The sequence below is a fragment of the Aptenodytes patagonicus genome, chromosome 2 (assembly GCF_965638725.1).
Source record: "Aptenodytes patagonicus chromosome 2, bAptPat1.pri.cur, whole genome shotgun sequence".
NCBI classification, from domain to species: Eukaryota; Metazoa; Chordata; class Aves; order Sphenisciformes; family Spheniscidae; genus Aptenodytes; species Aptenodytes patagonicus.
Genome location: NC_134950.1, coordinates 23,961,642 through 23,988,120, shown reverse-complemented (window position 1 = coordinate 23,988,120; position 26,479 = coordinate 23,961,642). Strand labels below are relative to the sequence as shown.

General features: G+C 38.1%; 1 protein-coding gene across 6 annotated transcripts in view; it reads right to left on the bottom strand.

The window, feature by feature from the left end:
* The window catches only part of RNF19A (ring finger protein 19A, RBR E3 ubiquitin protein ligase), a 60,307-nt gene that overhangs the window by 2,573 nt on the left and 31,255 nt on the right, over nucleotides 1-26,479 (bottom strand). For all 6 annotated transcript variants that reach the window (XM_076329334.1, XM_076329333.1, XM_076329338.1 and 3 more), the window contains 8 exons: nucleotides 18,762-19,516; nucleotides 12,544-12,752; nucleotides 10,476-10,620; nucleotides 9,742-9,904; nucleotides 4,729-4,843; nucleotides 2,460-2,621; nucleotides 1,574-1,787; nucleotides 26-169 (listed from right to left, as the gene is read on the bottom strand). In XM_076329334.1, coding sequence (XP_076185449.1) covers nucleotides 26-169; nucleotides 1,574-1,787; nucleotides 2,460-2,621; nucleotides 4,729-4,843; nucleotides 9,742-9,904; nucleotides 10,476-10,620; nucleotides 12,544-12,752; nucleotides 18,762-19,378 — 1,769 coding nt within the window. In that variant the 5' untranslated portion in view covers nucleotides 19,379-19,516. The remainder of the gene's footprint in view (nucleotides 1-25; nucleotides 170-1,573; nucleotides 1,788-2,459; nucleotides 2,622-4,728; nucleotides 4,844-9,741; nucleotides 9,905-10,475; nucleotides 10,621-12,543; nucleotides 12,753-18,761; nucleotides 19,517-26,479) is intronic.

Below are 26,479 nucleotides of genomic sequence, written 5' to 3'. Positions count from 1 at the left end.
TCTCTTTTCACCACATTTCTCTTACCTGTCCAAAGGGATGTAGGAGTTCAGAATGGATCCCGCCATTGCTTTGGTACTGGCATTATCACTAACTGTTCCCAAGCTAACTGTGCCAGATTCTCCACTCAGGCTGTAACGTTCTTTCTGCACATCTGCTTGTACTTCCAGTCTTGGAGAGAAAGAAAGAAAGTTGCATATACTGCTGCTACAGTTAAAGCACACTAGTTGAAAATTAGTGTCACCTCGCAGAGTTTCTCCACCATTCAGTAGTTAGAGTTTATTAGTTACTCCAGTACAGATGCGCATATTTACCCTACTGAAACAGGTTCTCTCTTCCCACTGTCAAAAATTACTACTTTCTGATAAAACCAAACTAAAAACACCCTAAAGCAAAACCAGATTAATTTCCCAACAAAGCAAAATGTTGCATGTTAACCAGAGGTTCTGGATTCTTTCCTCCCTGAGATTTACAAGAACAACTTCCAGGCTTAGGTACAATTCTTTTGCAGATAGCGTACTGTATTCTAAAAATGGAAAAAACAATCAGAAGGGTACATAAGTTCAAGACATTATACTTCCCCTGTTTCTCCAGCTGCAAAATTATTACTAAATCAAACAACAGGCAGAGAACTGTGTTCTGTACTCTGCTTTACATTGTATTGTTATCAACTGCAACAGGAATAATAGAAACCTGAGCAATCTTAAGTTGGGCTGAGCAGATAAACCAAATAAATTATAAGCTTTTTTCCAAATGCCTTGTTTATTTATGTTCTGAGAGTGAATTGGAAGTGTTTTTTTCTTTTGTTTTCCGCTCCCAGCTCTTTAAAGAAGAGGATAGGTATACCTCACTCAGCAGTCACAGCTTGAAACATAAGGAAACTCTTGCTGCTATCCTGCCCTCCTTATTCTATATAGCCTGGACTTCCAATTTACTCAAGAAAACGAGCAGTGTTAGCGCCTGATTTAAAGAGCAAATTCCATCCTGAACCCTAAATGTTAACAATCCTTTCCAGACACTCCCTTTCTCTTCAGGGTGCAGGACAGCCAACAAACAGTAAGGCCCCAATTCACAGGAGGCATTGAGCACGTAAGTGCCAAGAAGTTGCCACCTCGGCAAGGCCAGGTGCCCAGCTGCCTCCCCTCCTGCCTAAGTCCATTGTGAATCCACACTCCAGCCAGGTGTTCTGAAGGCACAGTTTAGTACTTGTAGACTACTGAACAAGTCAGCAGTTCTGACTTTGGGGTGAGATGCACCGGAGAACATGACTGTGTTAGACATGAGGTGCCTCCCTCTGACTCCTGGGTAGAGGCTGCTCTCCTGGGAAGCAGGAGAACAAGATCTCAGGCCCCACTCACCCTGAAAAAAATTCAAACTCTTTTTTGAGGATTGTGGTCTGGCACGATCTCTTGGAAACCAACAAGTTTGTCAGAGAACTGTCTCTATCTCCCAGAGACAGTTCCTTCTAATAGGAGTTTTTATTTAAAAAACCAAAAATTAAAAAAACCTATTAATACCACTTCCTCGGCTTACACGTAGAGCAGGATACTGTACGGTAGAAAGCATGTCTCTTACCTGTTAAAGCAGTTAACCATTGCACTTCCTGAGAGACTCCCTGTTATACTAGCCCCAGCCAGGGCCATGGTACTAGCAGTTTCACTTAGGTTGTCTCGAATGGCTCCTATTCTATCCATGTGGCTACCACTCGCACTCAAGCTGCCAGTCAGTCCTCCAACGCTTCCTTCGCCTATGCTAGGGTTATGACGTGCCTCTGCTACTGAAGTGGTATCTAGACAGAAATAAAGAAGGCTTGTCAGTTATGGAAGTAGAACTTAGTAGTTTCTAGAATGTGACCATGGAAACCGTTCCTGAAATTATGCTGAGAAAAAGGATTTATAAAACACACTGTGACAAAAAGATAACTTTGTCGGGGCGGGGGGGAAGAGATACCTTTCTTGAAGTTGCTATAATGGTTATGCCTGACATCACATACTTAAGATACCAAAAAGTTAACCATCGATAGGACAGGTAACATGGAGCCAAGGAAAACAGAGAGACCCTATCACAAAGGATACTGCCACATAATTAAAATAAAAATAGCACCAGATCAGCATTTAGTTCCCCCTATTATAGATAAAAAGATGAAAGCCAGCAAGTTTCCACAAAGCAGTATTCTGAAAAAGCAGCATTTAATTTTATCTTAAAACTTTTACCTACGGAAAAGACTCTACTCGAGTCTGGCTTTGATTCAAATGGACGAGAAAAGCTTTAATGCTTGTATTACAGCACAGCACGAACACAGAGAAGCTATCCTCATCTGAAAGCTGGTCTTTCAGCAATGAGTGGAAGTAGTCCTAACTGTATAGTACCTCTTCTGCAAATATGTATTCTAGTATCTAAGGCCATCAATATAAATCACAAAGCCCAAATTTATAGAAAATGAAACACAGAATTTTCTTACCTACAGCTGCATTTGTTCCACCAACATTTATATCATTTTCATCATCAAATTCTATCCTGACACCTTTTCCGTTGCCTGCTGACACACCACAGCCTCCACTTCGGCAGAGGGAAATTGGAACAACTCCATATACGTAAGCCAGCATAATAGGAACACCAATACCTACCGAGGAAAGCACAGTCTTTCATTAAATGTGACTTATATTTTAGAGCCTTTCATAAAAGTTATTTCATTTTCCATGATTACTTAATATTTCACACTTGAAAGAAATCAGAAGGGAGCAAAATTAAGAAATACTGGTAAATCACTAAGGTGAAATGACAGGAAAGTACTTTCAGCAGGCAGAATGTCCTCTATCAGCATTGGTAGGCAAAGCAGCTTAATGCTTGATGAATTAATACTTCCAGTACGTCCATAACATCTTTTACAAACAAAATGAAAAAACTTTAAAGGTTCATATAAGCTCCATTGGGGACTGTAACTATGTTCCACCTGAGAAGCAGAAACAGCAGAGATCTACTTCAAATGTTATTCAACTAAAAACGTTACTACCTCTACTAATTTAATAAGAAGCTTGATTTTGCATCCACTGAAGTCAGACAGGGCTTTGCTATCAATTTAATAGGACTTAACATTATTATTACTGTGGGATCTTTCATATTTATTGTATCACACTGACTCAATTTAAAAATTTTAATTATACAAGTTTTCCTTAGAAGTAAACAATTCTGTGGAACAGAGTGGCAGGAGTTAAGGGAAACCACTGAAAGAAACTGTGGGCTAAAGTGCACGCAGGTATACACACACAACCATCCCACCACTTCTAGTGGTCTGAAAGTTACTCCTTTGGCATATGAATTAAACCATTCTATGGCTTTGCTGACGGAAGTACACAGAAGGTACAGAAAAACGGTAGACTGAAAAATGGCAAGCTGGCACATTCTGAAAAAGCCAGGACAGAGGCAGACTCAATGCAAAGAAAGGCTCCTCCATCTAACCTAAAAGAAGGGCGCCTGTTATAAGAAGTCCCTTTCACTAGAAATTCCTCAGCATTCAAGGAGGAAATCCATATTCTCAAGGTCATTATTTTGGAAGCCATGTAATGCCCTGAGACTGGAGGCCATGTGTTAATGGCAACAGGGCAAGAGTAAAAACTCCACAAAATAAAACCCAACTGCTTTCCCTAAAAAGCCAAGTTTTATCTCTGGTCAGGAATAAGAAACAGCTTGAAAGAATGAGGTAAAGCAGACCTATAAATACATCTACGAGACTTTGTGTCCCACTACCTGTTTAGGGGGGATCTGACACCACAGCTACATGAGAACAATGCAATGCAGACAGACACCAGAGACAGTTTTATGACTAGCATATCTGCATTTGCACAGTGGCCCACTGTCATTAACAAGCAGTTTAGAGCAGCTTCATGGCCAATTTAAACCACCACTTGCTAAAAGTGGCCCTGTCTTCCTGAGGTCACTCATTCCTCTCTGAGCATTACTTCTGGCACAAGGCAGAACACTGCATACACAACTGCGTGATGAATCGGATCAGGGGACTGATCCAGCTTAAAACTAAATGGTGGGTCTTAACGTGAATCAGTTATCCACGGCAGCTTACTGCGCAACTGTGAAGATGCCTGAGCTGCAACAAAAGAGAAGCAAGGCAGCACTGGGCAAGTCCACTCCTTTCAAAAAAAAAAAGAAAATAATCAGGGTTTGCTTACAGTGATCTTGAAATTACGTGGTAAGATGACAAGAATTTGTAATGTACAGCTGGATTTTCCTCAAATGCTATCCTCAATCACTATGAGAAAGAATGTGATAGAATTCAAACTGACTCCCAGAGCATAACAAATAGTTTGTCAACTACTGTCATGTTAAGTGTAAGAGACTGTATTTTTCTTGTGTTGAGAAAAGTTTGATATGAAGTTATTCAAATACGAATAGACTCTGTGACAACAGTTTTTTCGTGGTCAGTCATTTAAAAAAAGCTTTAAATACTTTAGTTTTAAAAGCCAGATATGACAATATGGAAACTTCAATTTGCAAGATAAAAATTATTTTTAATTCTTCATTTTAATGCGGCATTTCCTGAAGTACTGTATTCTCCGTTCTGCCCCAATAAATTTATAACCTCAGACTCCTCATTGTCTCAGTTCCTTCACCTACAAAAGGAAACTATAGGACTTCTCAGCTGTTTTATCCATGAGTGCTTATAGAGTTCTGGTTACAAGGTGCTACCAATACACAAAATAGTAATATTTGCTTACCTACAGTTACTGCAGCTACAACTGGCGAAACAATTACAGATAAGGTTACACCACCTGCTATAGCCAAGTTTCGCTTGTGCTTTGAAATGTCTTTGCCTTCGTATCGATTGTGAATCTTGAGAGGAGAAAAGAAGAAAGGGTTTTTAGAGTATTATCGTCATCAATAATATATTGCTGCAAGGATGGAAGAACTGACATATAATAGTTTGGAATCTGTACCCTGCTCTCTTCCAGAGAGACCACATTCTATGTCATGATTTATTCCTTAACTTATCTCAGAGAAACGAAAATTTACACATTTCTTAATTTTAGGCAACTTCTTAAAAGTTAGAAGTCCTCCCATCCAGCAACTAAGCATTTACTTTCACCTTCAATTTAGAAAAGCTAAATCATTGAACGAATTTTTTTGTTTGTTTAATCATTACTCCTGCTTACGTGGTTGGGAAAAGCAGACCATTTTCAGGATCAAAGAATTACCACATCTGATCAAGTTGACACTTCTGATTCCCAGCTATCTTTCCCCTGAGCAAGACGGAGTGAAACTTTCACAGATTATTAGATCCATGGAAACAGAGGCTGACATAACAGACCCATGAAAATCTCGTAGCAAGGCAGCCTTCACCAAATATATCCTGGGAGGGGGGAGAGCAAGAACTCCATTGCTCTGGCACCCTCTCACGACAAACTGTTGAGACAGGAAATATTTCAGCAAACCTGAGTCTTAGCTGTGCTACTATTTACCAAGGAATCTGCTAACCAAAACCCTTACTGATGGTTCAAGTCTGCAGTAACTCTGAAATGTGACTGCCTCAAACTTAGGTGCCACAAATCCCACATGAACCTGAAAGGCCTTCCAAGATCACTGTTTTACAGATATTTCCTACTTTTTGTGTTTCATTTACTCTCTCTAGGAACATGGCTTTTCAGGGATATGCACTTCATCTGTCATCATTCTTGGTTAAGACGTAATTACAAAGGAACAATAGGTCACCATTTTAATGGTTGTCATGAGGCTAAGTTAATCCTCACTACATCTAAGGAGGAACACAAAAGAGAGTACTAAGAGGATAATCACAGTATTTTTATATCAATTTCCTACTGCAAAAAGAATGACAAAAATGAGCTGGAAGTTTTATTAAGTGTTGTGCTTTCTGAATTATAATTTCAATTAGAGATTTGGTAGGGTAGTTCTCATTTTGGAATAAACTTAAAGTACTTGTATTTGTTCAGGCAAGACAGGCAAGGAAAGGGCAGAGACACTGCACTTTGTATAACAAGAATGCATTTACTTGCTCTGAGGTATGCTACACAGAGAGCAACATGGAGTGAGGGAGCACTTGAATGTGGAACATACCTATGGATTAAAAAGGCAAAATTGAACGTGAACACTCTCACAGTACGAGCATGTAAGCATTACAAACCCAGGAAGATCAGGTTTTATAGAGCTCTGTAAGCAATCAGCAGGATCACCTCGGGCACTGAATTTTACTGTTATGGGCAATTTTAACCACCGAAACAAAAAGCATACAACAAACGATATCTATAAAGGCTACTGGATTCCTTAAACATAAAGCAACAAAAGGGAATGGAAGGGAGTGGTTAGAGAGGAGAAACCGATTGAAAAACATGAAGATAGAAGGTTACATTGGTAGGAATGACTATGAAATAAGAGACTTCCAAATATTGAATAAAGAATAAAGAATAAAGAATATCCAAATAAAAATACTGGGCCAGAAGAAGAGGGATTTCCATAAATGCAGAAAACTGGTAGGTTACAAGACATATCTATAAAAAGAGAGGACTAGCACTTCTTTAAGGAAACTATCAAAGCACAAGCACAAATTCTTCCAATGCAGAAGACCGACAGAATGTTGTAAAAGAACAACAAAGCTTCCTTTACTGAAGCACCAGAAGCATTAAGAAAATAGAAAGTAGGTCAGATTACTATGAATGGGTATAAAGGAACAGCATGAGGGTGTCAGGACAAAAATCAGAAAGGTTAAAATAGAGGAGACAAAAAGCAAGGGACCTCAAAGTCAACAAGAAATTATTCCAGAAGTACACTGCTAGTAAGAGGAAGACCAAAATGGATCAATTTGTTATTTAACAAAAAGGAAAGACAGCCAGCAGATGAAACTGGAGGCCTGTTCAATTTTTTTTCCCCTTCAGTTGTCACTAAAGATCAACTGTGAGCCAGGTGACTGGTGACAAAGGAGTAAGATCTGAAGAAAAACAGCAGGTTAGAGCGTACTTACATGAGCTGATCTGCAAAATATCTCAGCAGGCCAAATTTCAGAGCCCCTAATAATAATTTTTGAAAATTATTATTCATAGAAGGTGTCTAAAAAAAAAACCAGGAAAACTGGAAAAAGTTCAACTGCAGTGATAATCTCTAAAAAGGTGTAAAACAAGAAGCTGGGGAATTAAAGACCAGTGAACTGAACTTCCGTTTCCTCAAAACTGGGAACTTGTAGACACCAAAGCAAATGCAGGAAATAAAGAGGCCACACTGATTTTTTTCCAAGTAGAAATCATGTCAATTTAAATTTTCTTGTCTTACAAGATAACTAGCCTTGAGGATGGGAAGAAGCAGATCTCACGCGCTGACTTGGAACAAAATTTTGACATTTTCTTGTATGACACTCAACAGGTTGTAATGGTCCAGACTGAAAAAATGGACTAGAGAAAACTACTATTGGCTTCACATAAAACAGATAGCAAACATCTGAGTTGTCGTTAGGTTTTTTTAGTCCACAAATTGAAACTCTTCACCCTATACTTTTCTAAGAGATATGCCCTGGATCCAAGAGTATTCAACATTTTCATTAACCTGGAAGACGGAAGAAGAATGTGTCTGTTGAATTCCAGGCCAATACAATCTGGCAAGGTTGCAAGCATGCCAGAACTCATGCTAGTCTTGAGAAGTTGAAAAAACGGCCTGAAATGACTAAGATGCAGCACAATGGTAATGAGTTCAAGACTACCCTTAGGAAGACACCAATTGCCTAAATTACCAGTACGGTGGGGAAGGGTATGTGTTTTAGAGTACACAGAATGAAAATAGCGTGTTGTTGAGAAAAAGATAACTGGCAGTTATAAGCACAGGATCACCCTTTCATAGAATCATAGAATGGTTTGGGCTGGAAGGGACCTTTAAAGATCATTTAGTTCCATGCGCACTGCCATGGGCAGGGACACCTTCCTCTAGGCCAGGTTGCTCAAAGCCCCATCCAACCTGGTCTTGAACACTTCCAGGGATGGGGCATCCCCAACTTCTCTGGGCACCCTGTTCCAGTGTCTCACCACCCTCATAGTGAAGAACTCATTTCCTTTAACTTAGCAGTAGTAATGCTTCAGCTTCACCGCTATATTCAAACTGGACAAAAACAAAGGCGGTATGAACAACTGGAAAGAAATCCAGAAGAGAAGATGAGAATCAGAGGTCTAAACCAGCAAGTTTTCTTGACAGTTTGTCAAGAAAAATGGGACATGCTAGGTTGTTTTAGAGATAAGAATGAAAGTGGACTTAAAAATCATCAAATATGTGATAGGATATCGCAAAGCAAAAGGATTCTTTATGTCAGCTGAAGATAGGGCAGTAAGAATTTAGTGTAGGAAGAGAATTTACATTAATGTTAGAAAAATCAATTTTACTAAGAAAATTAGGCTTGGAGAGCCTGCGGAATCTCAATCATCATATGTTTTGAAGAAAAGTGCAAACATGTGACAGAAGTCACAGAAAAATTACCATTAAGCAGTGGCGTACAATGGAAATTCTCATGAAGCTGCCCTCACAGACTAACTTTCTGAGACTTTACCATTAATATGTGAAAGGTGCCCAGTGATGGGGACCTATCCCAAAATCTAATGAGAAAAGCAGAATATGCAATAGGAATTCGAAACAGGTAACTGCTGCCTTCTTCCTCTTATCATTTATAAGGTTCCAATGACTGTATGGGACTAAGGCAAAACAGAATAGAAGGATCAAACACAACTGTAGCAGAAGGTAGGAGTACTTGTTTGAAAGAAAAATATGAAAAAGAATACAGTGGAAAAGCTGCATCCCTGGGCTTTTTGTCTAGCAGCAACAGCTCACGTGAGAGAAACACTCCCCCCTTCCCAATAAATGTAGAATTATGTGTCTGTGCCAGTCACTGTGAGAATCCATGCTGATAAAAGCAGAAGAACAAATCGTCTGATTATGCCATCCAGTACATGTAACTGAACACTTAGCACCTGCTGAACCAAGCCATCATTTCAAAAAGCCCATTTCCAAAAGATTTGGATAACTTACTACTTTATCCTAAATTACAAATAGGAGATGTAATTATCTTTTGTTTTCCTTGCAATTTGTCATTTAGTTTATACTAAAAGCTACTATATTTTTGAGAGGAAATGCATCAACTGTCTTCTGATTAACATGGTCATTTCTAGCTGATTCCCACAAACAGTAAAATTAAGATAGATGCTGTCTAGCTACCGGCACTGAACGCTGCTCCACATGGTGGACTGGCCCAAGGCAATTAACAAGCTGCTGAGTATAAATGCTTAAATGTGTGCATGCACAAACCTATACTAGCAGAATTTTATACTAAAATACCAGTAACTATCTGCTTTTAAGAAAAATAAAAAGGATTTCCTTTTTGCCTTCCTTCTCCTCTAAATATTGTTTAATTCTAAGGGAAACCAGAGATTAAAAACAGAGCAATTTTGGAAAAGCATGCAAGAACTTTGATGGCAAGATGCAGAAATTGGAAATTGTTCGGTGTTTTGCTCTGCCTGTTTTAAGAGGAACTACATTCTTAAAACACTGCTTCTCCTTCCTGTACAATTGAAACAAATATCCTTAAACAATTCAGGGGTTGGTTTGTTTGGTTTTTGGGAGGTTGTTTGGGGTTTTTGTTTTGTTTTCTTAAAGGCTGGTGAAAATAGCCAACTGAACATGGTATTACCCAAGTTATACAATGCAGAAGGTAAAACCTGAAGCACATTAGGAGTTGTAGCACATTTTACCTTACGCCCCACATACACAGGAATTCCAATAATCATAGCAGGAATAGCAATGCCAGCTATTAAGGCAATTCCTACAGGAGCTCCAACAAGTGTCCCTAGTTGCCACAGTATTTTCTTCTTACGGCTCCATGGTTTCTTTCCCCAAAATGTGCAACCTGATGGACTAATAGAAAGAAGTAAGAAAACTGTAAAGAACTTGTAAATAAATCAACATAACTATGCACTACTGAACCATTCTATAGTTACAAAATTACTGTTCTTAGGTTCCAGTTATGTATGTTATGGATACCAAATAATCAGTTATAATTTCTTCAGATTTTTTTTTTTTGCCTTTACAGCATATTTTGCAACGTAAAGAGAAGCATATTGCATATTACCACATGCCAATTTGTGATTCACAGGTAACTTATTTATAGTGTTTTTGTATTGCTTACTATGAAGACAATACAGCAGTATTAAGATATCAGTAAAAATAGTGGCTACGTTCATTTGTTGTACTAAGTACACATTGCATGCATGAAACTTAGAAAAATATTTTAAAATAAAAAACAACAAAGCACTAATTTAAATACATGCATTGAAAACAAACTTTATTCTTCGATACGGATACTTCAACTGTGATTCTCTACTCCAACAGGAAGAAAGCCAGTCTTACAGCACCCAGGAATCTACTTCTATATACTTTAGAAAACAAATTACCAACCACACAATTTTTTTTTTTTTCTTAAATGTACCTTAAATAATGTAAATCTGAGATCTCTTTCATACATAGCCAACAGAATTCACAGCCACAGACAGCACAAGTCATATGATTGCAGCTCCCATCATTCATTTTTATTATATAAGCAGCACAGCGTGGGCATGGCTTTATGTCATCAGCTGTTTAAAAATGAATATTAAGATCATATCAGTTCTTTAGACAAGCAGATTTAATCAAAATATAGACATATGCTTGGGAAAACTGATTGAACCATTATCTGAAAAAATGGAAGAAGTTTATTATAAGTTTGCTTTACAAATCTTGATTTGGCAATGACTTGACAGCTATTTGTATTTGTAAACCTTGGACCAAGTAAAACTAATGAAAAGAAGGCATATTAGATCACATTCAAGTAATTGGATAGTTAACGCATACACTCTGTTCGAGGATTTTCTAAGCTTAATGCAATATATTAGTCAGACATTAAATATGTATGTTAATATAGGACTGATAATATGGTCTCTTTAAATATAATCCTCTTTTACATTTATGCTGTTATGAATCTTTTACTTGAATATTTGGTCTCCACCCTGTTATTTCTTTTTCCTATCTTAAATCCATCTCCCCTTCCACATTAAGTGCATTTCTTTGGTATCACCAACCTCCTCGAGTCCTTTTTACAGCCTTACTTAATACTTACTTAGTCCCTAGAAAAAAATATTGTAGCAAAAAGAAAATTCTGGAGGCTCTCCTTGTTCCTAAGTCAAATATTGAAAAATGCGGTTAAGTGACTAGCTCTATCATTAACAAACAACTGGTCATTGAGCAACAGTGAAATACTTGTATACTGACACAACCACAGTTGTGATCTTCGTTCCTTCACATTACTGGTTAGCATCTGCACTTTGGGACAAGCTATTTACTCACAGCAGCAGAAATAACTTGTAGCTCCTAGTGCAGAAGTCCAAGTTTACTGCCTCTGTGCTACTAGGCAGGACAAAGGGAAAAGAGGGGTTATACTTGGTATAAAGAATATCCAAAGAGGTGCAGAACCAGCAGAAACAGTACCAACTCCAGTGCAGAAGGACAGGGAGCAGCTGAAAGGATGCACTAGCTATTCCCAGATGGGAACAGATGCACAACCTACAGGGCAGTAACTAAACTGAGCAAGTTCTTACAGCACAGGTATGACAGAGCTACTGCTGTTCATGCTGGGAGTGACTGAAAGGGCAAGGAAAGGAGCTGGCATGCTAATTTGTTTAAAGTTTATTTTAAAATTTATTTGAAAACTAGAGCAAGATGCCAATTTTTAAGACAAGATGGAGTGCTGGATTGGAGAACGACCACTCTAACTACATTCAAGGTGCAAGAGAGACTCTTCTCCCCAAATATCTACCTTGTTTGGTCAGGCAGACACAAAAGCTGCCTAACAGATCAGAGTTTGGTGAAACTCGGAGCCAATTCTTCTCGATAGCAAACTGACCTTGCTCTGCAAAATACTACTCTGAACTGTTTATCTTCTTTTTTGGGGGGTTACAAACAAGTTCAATTTTAAGAAGATGGAATTGTTAGCTTTCTGGTAGCCAAGACAGATGAGCTTTTTATTGAAAAACAGAAATTAGTACTAACAAACAGATGTCAAACATCAGGGCTGGCATCAGACTAATAGTCTCTTTTGAAAGCAGAAAATCAGTGGGTTTGAGTTTTATTTTTAACAGCTTTTATTATTAGCAGCCCTGTGAAATTTCACCTACAGCGGAGAAAGTGTTCCCAGTGTGTAAGTGATACAACTATGAAGTTAGTGGGCCAAACACAGAGAATGTTTTGCAGCAAGTTCCTTTGACTTCACATTTTCCAGCTACAAAGGAAGAATTTAAAATGCTGACAAGCCTGTAAGACTGAAGTCAGGTGCTGTGGTCACAGAGTACTTCAAATTATAACATTTAAAATTTGAATTCAGACAAAATTGCATATTTTATATTTCTGAAAGACAAAGCAGCTAGTATCTACCATGCTACTATTCAGTTCTTTCCTTTTTAGAGTTAATTGTGCAAATGTACTAAAAAGATATGTCACAGACACAGTATCCTAATCATAAATACCTGCTGCTCCAGATTCCTGACTGTAGCTAATAGATGAAGAACGAATTGTTCTCAGGCGCAGACTTTGAGCTCTCTCCTGGCGAGCAGCATCGCAGGTCTGGTTTGGATGCCAAATCTGCTTACAGTGGTAGCAAAACTCAGTTCCGCAGCCTTCTCGTCCACACGTAAGTTTGGGACAGCTGGCACATCCAAAAGCGATCACAGCATATCTTGAATTATCAAGAGGGGCAAGAGAGAATTTCGTTAATAAGAACAGTCCTACCTATAGACCAAAGCAGACAAGACAGCTGCCAGAGCAGCTGAAGCAGGTACAAAGGCAGTGGACATCAAGAGTTGACACTAGGCAGCCAGCACAGGTTCCTTACCACCTCCTTCCACAACTCTATCACTATTGCATTAGACTAAGACTGTACAGAAATACTACAATCAGTGTTAACACTTTGCTCTACCCCACCTTAATAACTTCATGCAGTGATGAAATATACTGTATTTAAGGCTGAATGCAGTACCGTTAAGGTTTACGGTCACAAAGCAACCACAGTTTAGAAAAGCAGGACAATAAAACCAAAAAAGGTATTTAAGTAACTAGTGTCCCAGTCACTATGGGCATGTCTAAGCTTGACCCCTTCTACAATCTGGGAGGATCTCTGCTAAGTGATCTGTAGTGTAATCTATTACTGTAAAGGCATCTGACTTGGTACTGCATGACATTTTAGTATTTTACTGGTTGCCTTTTATCATGAATATCACTATCTACTTTAAATAGATGTTTGTTTACTCTTTATATTTTAAAATGTCGAAACAACAAAGCAAGTATTTTATAGATAAGGATTTTGGTTTCTCAATTAAGACAATTTCATTTTTTTGACAATTTTTTAAATACATTTCAAACTGTAAATGCAGAAATTGATAAGACTTCAGGGCCTCATTGCCACCTTTATTCTGACAATACTATAGAGCAAAAAGCTCCAAAAACGTTGAGACTTACAAAACTGCATTACACTATTTTGTAATCAGACACTACATGAACAATTCTATACAATGACAGTTATTGCCACAAATCAATTCCTCCATCAGGTTTGCATTTTAAAGTTCATGTGATAAAAATACAGACAATGTGTATTACAGTTCATATTAATACTAAATATATATACACATACACACACGTGCCTTAATTACTACCCATTGTAATTTTTTCAATGATTTTATGCAATAGCTTTCTTTTAAATAGAAAACAATGCTAGGTCCACTGGTATGAACACTTAAAACAGATCTATAGTTTTATTTACGTGAACAGTCCCCCTGAATAGACTGCAACAGATTTATAAATGCAGCAGGGCTTAAATTTATGGCTGTTCAAATGAAGGTAATTTTATTTTAAAGACTAAATTGTTTATTTTTATCCCCTGCCCATTTTATAGCAGTTGCACAAAATTAACTCAAAATATTCTTTATCAGTAATGATACTAAAAAAATTATTCCCACTCACATATCTATCTGAAAATTTAGCTATTTTCATTTTAGAGTAGCTACATCTGAAGCTCTGTAAAGTTAATGCAAGTCCTACCCCTTTAAGTGTTTTAAAACAGCATGTTTGAGGTTCCCCCCAAGAAGTTCTGCAAACAAATAGGAGTTTTGAACCTTTGATTTACAGATGATGCAGTTACAAATAAAGATGAGATTATGCTTGTCTGTTTTCAAATACTTCTTACTTTCCAAGTAGAAATTTGTTTCAATAATTGCTAGACTCTTCTATATTATTGCCAAGTTAATCAGCTCTATTTTCCCACTTAGAGCAACTGAGGAGGTAATTGCTTTGTATGTACACAGAGACTCTGATCCAAACGCTTCTTCAACATACAAGGATACATCCAAAACTCACTAGCATTACGTCAGAGAAGCTGAAGCATAGGCCACAGAATGAAACTATCAATTTATATCCTGCCTCCCATTGCTAATAACGAATGGGCACATCCCTGAAAGCACTCCCCGTTTGGGATTGATGTACTGGCATACCTTTAGAAAGTAACTTTTTAGACCAGAGCAAATCTCAGTTCAAACTGTACAAGATTACAGGTTTAATTTCAACATTTTGCATTCATTTTACAGGTGATGTGAAAGCCAGAAGTTCTTGTTAGGCTGAGAGAAGGGACAAACAACCAAATTCAAAGTAATAGCGAGTAAAACAAAAACCAGAGGCAAAGAGCAATTAATTGAAGACAGGATATACAGTGAGAAAAGAAGAGGAATGAAGAATTTGTACTCTTTTGCCCAATCTGCTTTTTGCCTGACAAAGATAAGAAAATCCAGGAATCACTGCTCTCTTCTAATAATGTCAGCAATACAATCTCAGAGCAAAACCATTAAATAATTCAGACAGAAGAAAAGACAGAACGCATTTGAAATACTGATTCACTAAGGCTTGTTAAAATGACATCAGAAAACTGGTATGAAGAAACAGAAACTCAAAAAATTAGTCTAGAAGAAAGCCCAAGAGGTTTCCTTATCCGTGCTCCTTCCCCAGGGAAAGATCACTTATTTGGCAGTGTCCCTTACCAAGCCACTGCAGGTAGGTTGCAGCTAGTCCAGACTTTTACAGTATTTCAAGTAACAACAATGGTCAGGATGCATTTGAGCTTGCAACAAAAGCTGAGGATGAAGTAGCCCAGGGTCAGAAAGACCGTGGGGTGCCAGCACTATGGACCATTTCTGGCATTAGACTGCTTTAGTGCTAGAGACCCCACAGCTCCCAGGCAGCTCGTCCAGGGCATAACTACTTCAACAGAGGTTCTCCTCCAAACTAATCCATAGTTCTTTTGTTGGGAAGATCATATGAAGTTCTCCACTGGGACAGGAGAAGTAGTAATACACTTAATACTGCAGTTAACTTTGTTTCAAGATCTGTTTGGTTCCAGTTTCGCCATGTCTAGGACCTGTTTCTACCCCAAATAGAGTGAAAGACAGCTGAAAAAGGTATTTACTTCTTAACTACTCTTTGTTGTTTCCTGAGAACACAGGGGCCCACAATGTAGAAAAAAACCACTATAACAGACTAACCTAGCTTTCCTCCTTTTTTTTTCCTTCCTAATCCCCCCCCCCCCCCCAGATCAAAGTTTTTATAATTATTTGCTCTTTATCTGGTCCAGGTCTTTGTTGAAGTGTGACACCCAAACCCTGAAACAATATTACCTAGGGTGTTTCATCAATGCTGAGGAGAGTTGAAGCACTGTCATGCACCATCCACTCAGTTCCTTCTTTTACCTATTTGTGCAGTGAATTTTTCCTACCAAAATGCTCTACTTTGCACCTATTTCCAATTTATTACAGTACTTAATTCTAATTTTAAAGACAACTTTAGAAAATAATGCTACCCTCTGAAGTTACTGCACCTCTTCTACTTTGGGATTAATTGCAAATTTAGTAAATGCATTCCATCCAGCTCCTTCATGAAATATTTGATGCATGCTAAAATCAGGTCAGCTACCATCACAACCCTAATGCATTCTGCCAGTACTACATATCAAAAACTGTTCAGAAAAAAAAGTAAGCCCTCAGTTTTAATTGCATATTGTACAAGTTGATTACATTTGCTAAAGCAATTAGAAACTGCAGCTACTGTTGTACCACACAATTGTTAAAGCAAATGTCTGCTGCTCTGAAGTGTGTGCATACTGTATGTGATACCTCATCTTTAAACAATGTTTGTTAGCATAGGCTGTTCAGTGAAAGTCTGAAGAGTGTTTGCTTCCCTAAACCTCACACCTATACAATTCCTTCCTCCATCCTCCTTCTATGCTCCACAACAACATTAAATCCCCGTTATTACTTACTATGCTGCTCCCACTTCTCCTTCCCACCTCCCTCTGGGTTCTTTCTCCCAGCTCCCCCGTCTAACAGCGAGGTGAGAGACCAGTGCTGCTGCAGGCTCCCTCCCAGCTAGGCACATACCAACTTGCCAGACGGTGCTGCGGTGGCTACCTGGAAGGCCAAATTTAAGAAGGTAACTGTAGGATTCATGTGCAGGTATTTCTCTCGCTGGAGGCATTACTGATGGTCTCTCTTTTGCTCAAGTATTATGTTTTTTTTCCTCAAAATGTCTTAGATTAACTTACACTGAACGCTCAACCCCCTCTGCCCAACATATTTGAAGGTGCTCAAGGTTTCAAAAGCAATCAGGAGAAGGATGGGAAAAAGACAAAACATGATTGCATGAGCTCTTGTTTCTTTAAGATGACAACCATAAAGAATGATCCTGCTGAGAAGTATCCAAGTAACCAACTTCATCCAATTTTAAACCAGTAATGAGAATTCAGTGAGGGCGTACTACGGGTGCATTAAAAACAGAGTTTTATTATCACTGTGAAGCATTTCCCTACCACATGAAATATATTAGGGAAAAGTCATGTAATCAAAGTTACAGTTGCCCATATAGTACTAGTTTGTTCCCCTCACACATAAACATTGGCATAGTTTGGCTGCCTGGCAATATACTGTGTTTTCCACAGGATTCCACCCTCATAGTAAGGAGCACGCAGTAGGCAGTTCTGGAGCAACGATTTAAATATTTGCTATATACTAATACATTGCTGTGGTCCCGCCATGATTGCACGGAACTTTAATTTCACTCTGAAGACCCACTTTTTATTTTTATAGTGGTATTATCTATAGCAATTATCGTTACAGTTTCTGACCATTTAAAGATACTCAGGATTTTTTTTTTTTTTAAAAACAGATGAGAAAACTGGGGCACAAAAAATAAGAAAGGTGAAAAGTCTCCATTAAACAAAACTGCCTTAGTCTACTTACCGAAGTACTAAAAAAGTATCTGAATCACTGAAACATGGTTTAACAGAAAATGGTTTAACAGTTCTTACATGCTTCCCCTTACCTTGAGTAACAACAGTTTGTCCAGAACACAAAAACTCAGGGAAACCTGAGCAAAGCATACTTCTGCCTATCAAATAATGCCTTCCAGTGGTTGTTTTCTTTTGCAGTATCAAAATATTAAGAACAAGCTGTACTGGTTTTGTCCACATGACTTTGTTACAAGCCCATGCAACCAATCCATCTCTCATCATTTTTCCTTCTCTGCTCAAACTATAGCACAGCAATGCCATCCACTTTGGACCAGGTGATAAGAAACCATCACCTTTCCAGTCCCTGCTTTTGACCCGCATTAGCAAATTCTGTTTCATTTAAAGTATGAAAGCAAAATTACGTTAAGAAACATATTTGAAATACATCACTTAAATTTGAAAGCCTCCTAAACATTAAGCACCTGAACATTAATATTGGAATATTTAATCTACCTAATAGTCAGTCCTATTTTGCTTGTTCCCTTCCAACATTCTTCCTTTTCTTCTTTCTCCTTATTGCTCATCTGTGAGGCTTTGAAACAGAGATGTCATCTTCTATGGGTTTTTAGTGTGCACTGCGCATCTGGACCACAGTCATGGCTATAACCTTTAGACATTATGATAACACAATCTCTAAAAAAGCAACTTGCTGAAGAATGGCATTATGAGACACCAACAGCAGAAAAGCGTGATGAGCTGCTCAGTAGTATTCAGCCTACTCATGTCAGAATTCAGAGTGGTTTCAGAACTGTTTAAGTATTAGAGCAATGTTAAAACATTACGTTCCTCATAATAAGCAGGAACGAGCTGATCATTATCTTACATCAGAATCCTGTTGACAGGCAACAAGTGGTGTCTCAACCAGCCACAAGATGGAAGATATCTGAAGCTGGAGAGGCCTTTTTATTGAAAGAAAACCTTCAATCATTTTTTCGCAGTTAAAAAACCAAAATACTCACTGTGCTTTAACAAATGGACTAAGTTAAAAGTAGTCACCAAATTTTCAATTCTCATTAGTCTGAGCTTTGCACTGTTGCCTTGGCAGTGCAACATCTAAATTTTTTTTGCCTGCTGTAGATACACTTACCAATAAGTTTCATGACATTGCTGAAATTCCCTCTGTGCAGAAAAAAAAAATCCTACCTGAGGAAGGGTTTTATTTTGGAAGGTGGGTTGTGGCTTTTTTTGTTTTTGTTTGTTGTTGTTTTTTTTTAAGACAATTCTGCCTGCTACCTACTTGTACAACACATAACAAAATGCTAAAGTAAAGCAATTAACTTTTCAAAAAGCATAATGCTATGAACATTATCTATTTATGCTGTTGCTTTTTTGCAGATACTGGGGGAAAAAAAAAATACATACCCACAATCTGGAGCTGGGCACCACCTACAATCAGGATCCGCAACCAGCCATCGCCTAAGCATAAACTCTTCATATTTTTCCATCAAGACGTCGTCGTTTAATATCAAACGAATATCATGAGGATTAAATCGTTCTGAGCATTCTGGACAGCTAATATTAACTCTGCTCTCGGAGATTTCTATCCGGAGATACTGACGCAAGCAATCCACACAAGATCTATGGTGACAAGTCATTATCTCCGGGAACCTGTCCTTGGAGTGCCGCAAAAGGCACAAGGGGCATTCCATGAAGTCTCCACTTGGTTTGCTGCTAGAGGTTGTTCCGTTATCGGAAGAGGTACACGTGGAGAAAATAGAGTTCTTGTCTGTACACATTTCTGAATGAATACTTTCAATACTTGCAATTCCATCAACACCTCCATTTAAATCCCTAGACTTCCGTTTCGTGTCTTTTTTTCTCCGAAAAAGAGAGCCCAATGAAATTCTTCTTTTCTTTGGTGCCTTTTTAACTGATGGCAAGCTCACAGAGGAAGCAGAAGACTGGAGGTCCCGATCAGAGCCCATTTGCCGATGTAAACTCATGTCTAGGTGACTCATCAGAAATGGGTTAAATTTCATATACAACCCTAATCATTTTTAAGGATCCAAATAATAGAGTCAGAGGATACAGGCATATTATTATGTAATCCAGTTTGAGAGTCTTCACGCAGAAAATTCACATGTATCCGCTTCCAGCAAATTCTTCAGGGGAATTCCCTATATTAGGAGGAAAGATAAAAAAAACATAGATTAGAATCACATCCATCACTTTTGGTTCTGAAAGATCACAGCACTCTAATGACCTGTTATTCATATTACTACCATCTTCTCACCATCTGACCCAATGCTTCTTTCTGTCAGCTTTTTCTACCCTTTGCATCCTTCTCATCTTAACAAGCCTGAAATTTCCCTGTGGTCAAGGTGTATCTTTGTTACACTTAAGCAGTGGCGAGAACGGCATCTTCACTCCCCTGCTCCCTAAGGGGGGGTGTGTGTGTGTGCGTGCGCACACATGTGTAGAAATCACCATAACCCAAGGTGACAACTAAGTAAATGTATAACAAGTTCTTCTATATAGCATAGTAACAGGCTTACAACATTGGAAACTTTTCTGTTTTCTCTACCTTACATTTTCCACACATGCAATAAGGTCATGTACAAACCCAATATAGTTAATTAAAAGAAACAAAAGATTTTTGTGTGTGTTTTGAATCCATTTAGACTGCCAGCAGAAATTAAGTCACTGTGGCTAAACAACTCAAGATATTAATTCTCAAAACCTAAGGGTTCTTAGAGAAGTATGTGGATGCATATTTATAATGTAAGGCACCTGAATATTTCAGGAAGCAGAGCTGCAGAATAAGTGACTGTCTTGGCCTTCAACTTCCATATCGCAATTCAAGCAAAGAATAGAGTTAAGGTGACGACATTTGAATTTTCCATCATACTGATTTTGATTTAAAAAAAAAAAGCAGCCCAAAAATCAGATTCCGATCACATACCAAGCTTCAATTATTCCCTATGTGCAAGATGATGGCAAGGATTTCCTTCCGTTCCCTGTTGCTTAACTGGCTGGCTCCAAGAGGAGAAAGAAAGGTGTTTTCCTATTTTCCTCTGACAGAAGAGACTGCTACAAGAAGTGGCAGATCACCTCCAACCAAAAACACTAACTTCCCCCAAACATGCAAATATTCCCACTTCTTGGAAGCTTGACTGTACAAGAGGAATTTTTCTAACTCTCAGTGAACTGCTTTTGTAATAGAAGAATGAGAAGGCATTTCTTATGCGACGTCAGTGTTGCATAACTGGATGCAGCCACTGCTGGCACCATTTCTTTCCTCAGTGTTTCCCAACTTACCTCCCAGAAAGGGGTGCACTGGGTTTCTCCGATTTTACTATAGCATGATAAAATCAGAAACTGGATACTAAAAATAAGTCAAAAGGTAGAAACAAAGGAATGTAGAGGGCCACTGGTGATAAAACAAAAATATAATTTCTAACTTACACATCTTGATATGGAGAAGACATAGGGAGGCAAAAAGCCAACGCTGAGGTAAATGCCTCTATTTACCAGAGCCCAGGCAGTCTGCACACCAGCTAGAGACTGGCCGAAAAACAGTGTGCTGTATGTCTCTGGGACTGGATCACTGAGACAACTGGGTCAAGACTAGGAAGTTTCAGAGGAAGACTGACCAGCAGCGGAAACAGGAATCCCTCTCCAAAGAGGAAACACAGAGATAGCACACGGGCTGTCCAGCTCGCCAGAGCAATGCGTGCAGCAAACCCACTGCTGGGCCCTCTTCAGACTACTGTAGCTTGGTATTATATACATACTAGCAGCTAGCCAAGTCAACACTACTCAATTTATATTACCATCCAGTACAGTAGCACACCACAAGAATACTACCTTCTGCAAGTCTAAGAATTTAAAAGAAAAAAAAAAAACCAAACAAACAACAAAAAAAAAAAAGCGCAACACCACCACCCCACCCCACTCCCATCTGGTTTTGCTAAAAAGAGGTCTTACATTTTGGGCCAGTAGACTTTTTTTTGTTGCTCGTTTTTTTAAGAAAAAAATTAAAAGCCACTATATTCTATTTTTTCAAATGCTGAATTATTACTTTTTTTCTCTAATAAAGGAAAATCTTACCTCCATGGAACACTATCCAAAAATTCTTATTTTATTCCTAGGGTGTACAATAAAGCATATTTCAAGAACGTAACATACTCTTCCTTCCCTCCTAAGGGAACATTTTCAGCCCAAATCCAGTCAAAAGGAATCTTGGATGCTTTACCTGCTTCTGTTCCCAAAACAAGTTTAATAGTTTTACAGCTGCTGTTTCTCATTAAATGAACTAAAACATTCCTTATCTAAAGAAAAAAGGTGAAACTGAAAAAAACTGCTCAACAACAATGACAGAAGGGAACATCCTCCCCTCTAGGATCTTCGCACGATGTTATATCATAGATACACGCAGTTGGTAGATGGCATCTGAAATATACTACAGATACAAAAACCCTATAGCCTATGGCTGACAATAAATTTTAAGTTTGTATGTCTAGAAATGCAAGAATAACCTTGAAAGCATTATTATAACTACATACTTATTAACATTGGTATGTTCACACAGATACTACCAGGACAGTGGAATGTGCCATCCTCCCGAAGGCAGGAGGTCCATGAACAATATGAACAGCAATCAAAGCACTCATTTCAGGCAAGAAGGTGTTTTTTTGTTAAAAAGAAAAAATAAAATAAAAAAACTAGGAAGTAAACACAGTAACACAGCCAAGCCTATGACTACAAGCCTTCCCCTCCTCCCTTTCTCTGGAGAGGAAAGAATGCATATTACAGCATTTTTGCCAGTTCCAACAGATGTACAAAATCAAGAAACAGCAGCTCTGGTGATGAACCAGTTGTACTTTAAAAAAAACAAACAAAACCCCAAAGATTCTCCCATGCTCTAAAAGGAAGAGACCAGTATGTCCTATAGTTCTGTTTGCATAATGGGATCTGATAAGCAGTCTCAGAAATAGCAGATTGCTCTTCTAAAGAAAATGGTTAAACTTTGTCAGGATTTTTGAATAGAGAAGTTGCCAGTTATTTCAGACAATCATCAATTACGCTTTCTAGATTTAAATGCATAAAGCTAGTTTTAAAAGCCATACTATTCCTTATATAGTAGTTTTGGATTGCCATTTTAGTGATATTCAAGGATGACTTTACTGAAGTGAAAAGATTCAGCAGATGATTTATCACAGGGAAAAATGAAGACAAATGTTACAATGCTAATAATGATCAGAGCTGTACAAAATCATAAAAGCCTTACTAGCGCAATCTGGAGCACAGGCCAGTTCTCATGTTGCCCAACCCAACACAGCATCTGCATGTTTTTGCTGACAAAAAGAAGGAAAAAAAATATTTGATTCTGTACAGCCAGAGAACACAACGCCTGTATTATTCCAGTAACAGTAAGTCCACATGAAGGAGATAACGCTGTGTGAAAAATGAAGCTCTGAAATCAAGTCTTGAACCAAGCCGAGACACACAATTATGGTAATAATAACGAACAATCTGATTGCGAGAGGCAACATTCATTGCAAGTTCTGCACCACTCTCACTGACCAGTATAAACTCTGTCAACATACAGAAGAATCTAATATGGGCAACAGCAAAGGGATAGAAAAAAACCACACACTGAGCATAACTCCTAAAAATTTAAATTCACCACTGTCCTCAACATTTCCTCAAAAGCACTTACCGACTACAGAAAAACCATGTTTCTGGCTTCCTGCCATGCCTAAAGCCCTACCGCAAATCCAAATTCCAGCCATGCTTTGCATGCAGCTTGTGCCACAGACTACCACAAAACACCACTTGCCACAGCACAAACACACCTTGTCATTTGAAGATTTCCAAAAGTGCAAATGACGTTTACAGATATAACTCACATAAAGCTCAGTACTTAGCTACTATCTGTTCCTTCAGTAATCCTTCCTAAACTGTTTGCTGGGGAAACCTAACAAACATCCAGTTAACTTCCTTCTATAATTCTTTTCAACCATGCTGCTTTAAGTAAATGCTATTGCTGACCATATAATGGATGGGGAGGGAAAGGAAATCAGAATAGTCCTGCAAAGGGAGAAGTTTTCAACTCAGATGACTGGGGTGAAAAATATCTTCTAGTATGGCTCTCCATGACATCACCTTTGCTTGTCTCATCTTACCAATTTCAAAACTTTTAGGAAATACACTAGGGCAGCTGAGTATAACCCTACTGATTTTGCAAAAAGAGAAGCAATAAAGCCCTACTTCTGTAAGCCAGCTGCTGGGGCAGACTAACTCCCTCATGCTCCTAACTGTCCTCCAAATACACCAGAGGCACAAGTGCAACATGCTGCCTGCTCTTCCATTACACATTCAACCTGGTGTACAGGAGCAACAAATAAGGGAGTCTGCCATCAGGACGAGCAGCTTCACACACATTTGCAAAATGAAGGCAGGCTTAAACATTTGTGTAGGAAAGGACAAAAACCACCATAAACATAGATGTAGCTACATCCTCACTAAAACCCTTAAACATTCCCTCATGTCATTGGTGCTTAAATGGCAAATTTAGACTTTTCCTATTGCAAATGAACGCTCTTCATTTTAGGCATTTGCTCCTCCTGGCAATTTAACCGAGCACTGACTTTGCGTTAGCATACTGAAAGCTATTTCTTGATTAAAACTGACTACTAACAGCTTCCTTCTGACATCTGTAATTCCCAACATCTATACTCTGTAGCTGCTTTCTGAGATGCACTGCTTCAGCTTAAAGAGAGCTGTAACAAAAAAAAAAAAAAAAAGAGCTTGACATTCATCCACTGACGATGCATCACAGATTCTGCCTCCCTCTTCCAATGAGCATCTCCTGCCAATCACATAGTATCCTGGAATTTCTAAGCTATGATGTTCTTAACACAGAGGTAACTCTAAACATCTAAAAGAGGCATCAAAAACATTTTCCCTTTCATTTACTCCGTGCCGTAAGAACTGTAAAAATACTGGAATAAAACGTAAAACAAAAATATGCAAAAGCTTAAGCTACTAAATTAAATACCAACGCACAGGATTTTTAAACCACAATCAAGTCTCTCATTTCAACGGGCATTCTTTAAATGTCAATTCATTCCACAATAGTTTTAAAATTGGGAGAAAAAAACCAAACACTTCTGCCTGAGGATTTCTAAAAGAATACACCCCTACTCACTTTACACATGCCTCAGGTTCAACTAAAAATCTGGCATCACTACGAGTTAAAACAGTGAGGCACAGTGAAAGAGCTTAACAATTTTGACAGCTATGTACTTCTGTAGCACTATGTCCCATTAAAAAACCCCACCATACTCACGTCAATGCACATGGTATCAGAGCATGCTAGGACTATTACTTGGTTTAATCACAGATGATTTAGTACAAGCAGAACCAACACTTTGCAACTTGGAAGTAAACAAATGGAAATTATGTCAAAACAACAAAGGTTCTGGCAGAACCTTTACATGCACTAAGTTGAAAAATAAAATCCTTAAATGGTAACATAATGCAGCATAGGTGAAATGCTTAACTGCAACAATTAGCAGAATGCACTCAAGACTCCTTCAATGTACTTCCCCTCAAAAACTAAAATTAAGAATAGTAACATTTTCCATTTAATGTTTAGCATTTAATATTTAGAAGACTGTAAAGATATTTAAGTTCAATTTGTGTGGCTTTTTTTGATGTCTCTTAACTTTGATTTCTAATAAAAGGTGAAATTAAAGGGTTGATACTATTTGGATTAAACTGAAAAGTTTATTCTATAAAAGAAAGTTAACAAATTTGTATTAGAAGATTTCTCAAGCTTTTAAAATGAACCCAGACCTACAGATACTTATCAAACATTTACAGTGATTTGTAACAGTATGCCAGGATGCAAAAATATAAAGTCAAAGTGACTTAATTCATTTAACTCAAACTGAGCTGTGTATAACTACTTTAAAAATATACTCACGTAAGTTTTACTTCATTATGGCTTTTCTATTTTGAAAAAGAGAGCACCAGTATGGAAGGTTAAGATTTTACAAAATTGATCTAAGCAAAAAGTAATTCTTATCTTTCAGACACTTTTGCAGGAAGATATCTTTACTCTCCTGTCCTGCTTTGTTCTAAGAGCCACGTATGTGAATGCCTCTCAAAGCACAAAGACCATTCGTTATGAAAGTTAGAGTTGCTTCTACTACTAGTAAATGTTTTTCAGAGTGAAAACTACTTGATCATTTAGTTAATTAGGCTCTCACTTCTTTATGCTTACGATGGACTACTGATAGCTGCACAGAGGCCATTATTTCAAAAATAGGACTCCCAAATCCACAAGTGATCAAACACAAGTTTTTCAAAACCTTTAGAAATCTGCCATGTCAAGTCTCAAACTTTACATATCATCTTTAAACAACAGAACAGCTTCAGTGAAATAATTTCACTTTTTAAATTTATGCAAATTCAAAAGACTGGGAGTTGAGTTGCCTGCAAGTACTGTACCAAGCATTCACTCACTAATTTCACATTGGAGCTTGCAGCAGGCTCAGTGAAGGTGCTGACAAGATCTGGGACATGCCCATTATCAGCACAGAACTGGTAAGCAGAATAGAGTAGGGCCCTTATCCCTAAATTGAAAGGAAGTTAAACCCTCTGGGACAAGCCAGCTTGACACACATAGGCCATTAGACCGCTGCAGAGTGAGAAACAAGGGATCTTCCAGGAGCAAAAGGACTCACTTTAACATATGGGAGTTTCTATAATGCAGAGCTAGTTTACTTTAGGAAAGTCTTCTAATAATTAGGATCAGTTTAGAGACACTATGTAATGCCTTGTTAAAATTAAACAAAAGACTATTACTAGATACCAAAAGCAGACAAAAGGTTAGAGCAATTCCCTCATCACCTGCAAGCCTTTCTTTTCAGCTGTTGTTCTTGCTTTAGTGAACATCCCAGTTGAAGTGCAGATTAAGACTGCTATTTATTTGTAAAGCATCTTTCAATAAGCGTTAAAGTAAAACATTATAGTTTCTCTAATCAACTTTACGTACAGATTATTACTCCGTAATAATGTTATAAAACCCCTGATATTCACATATACTATTATACAAGAATTTAAGAGAA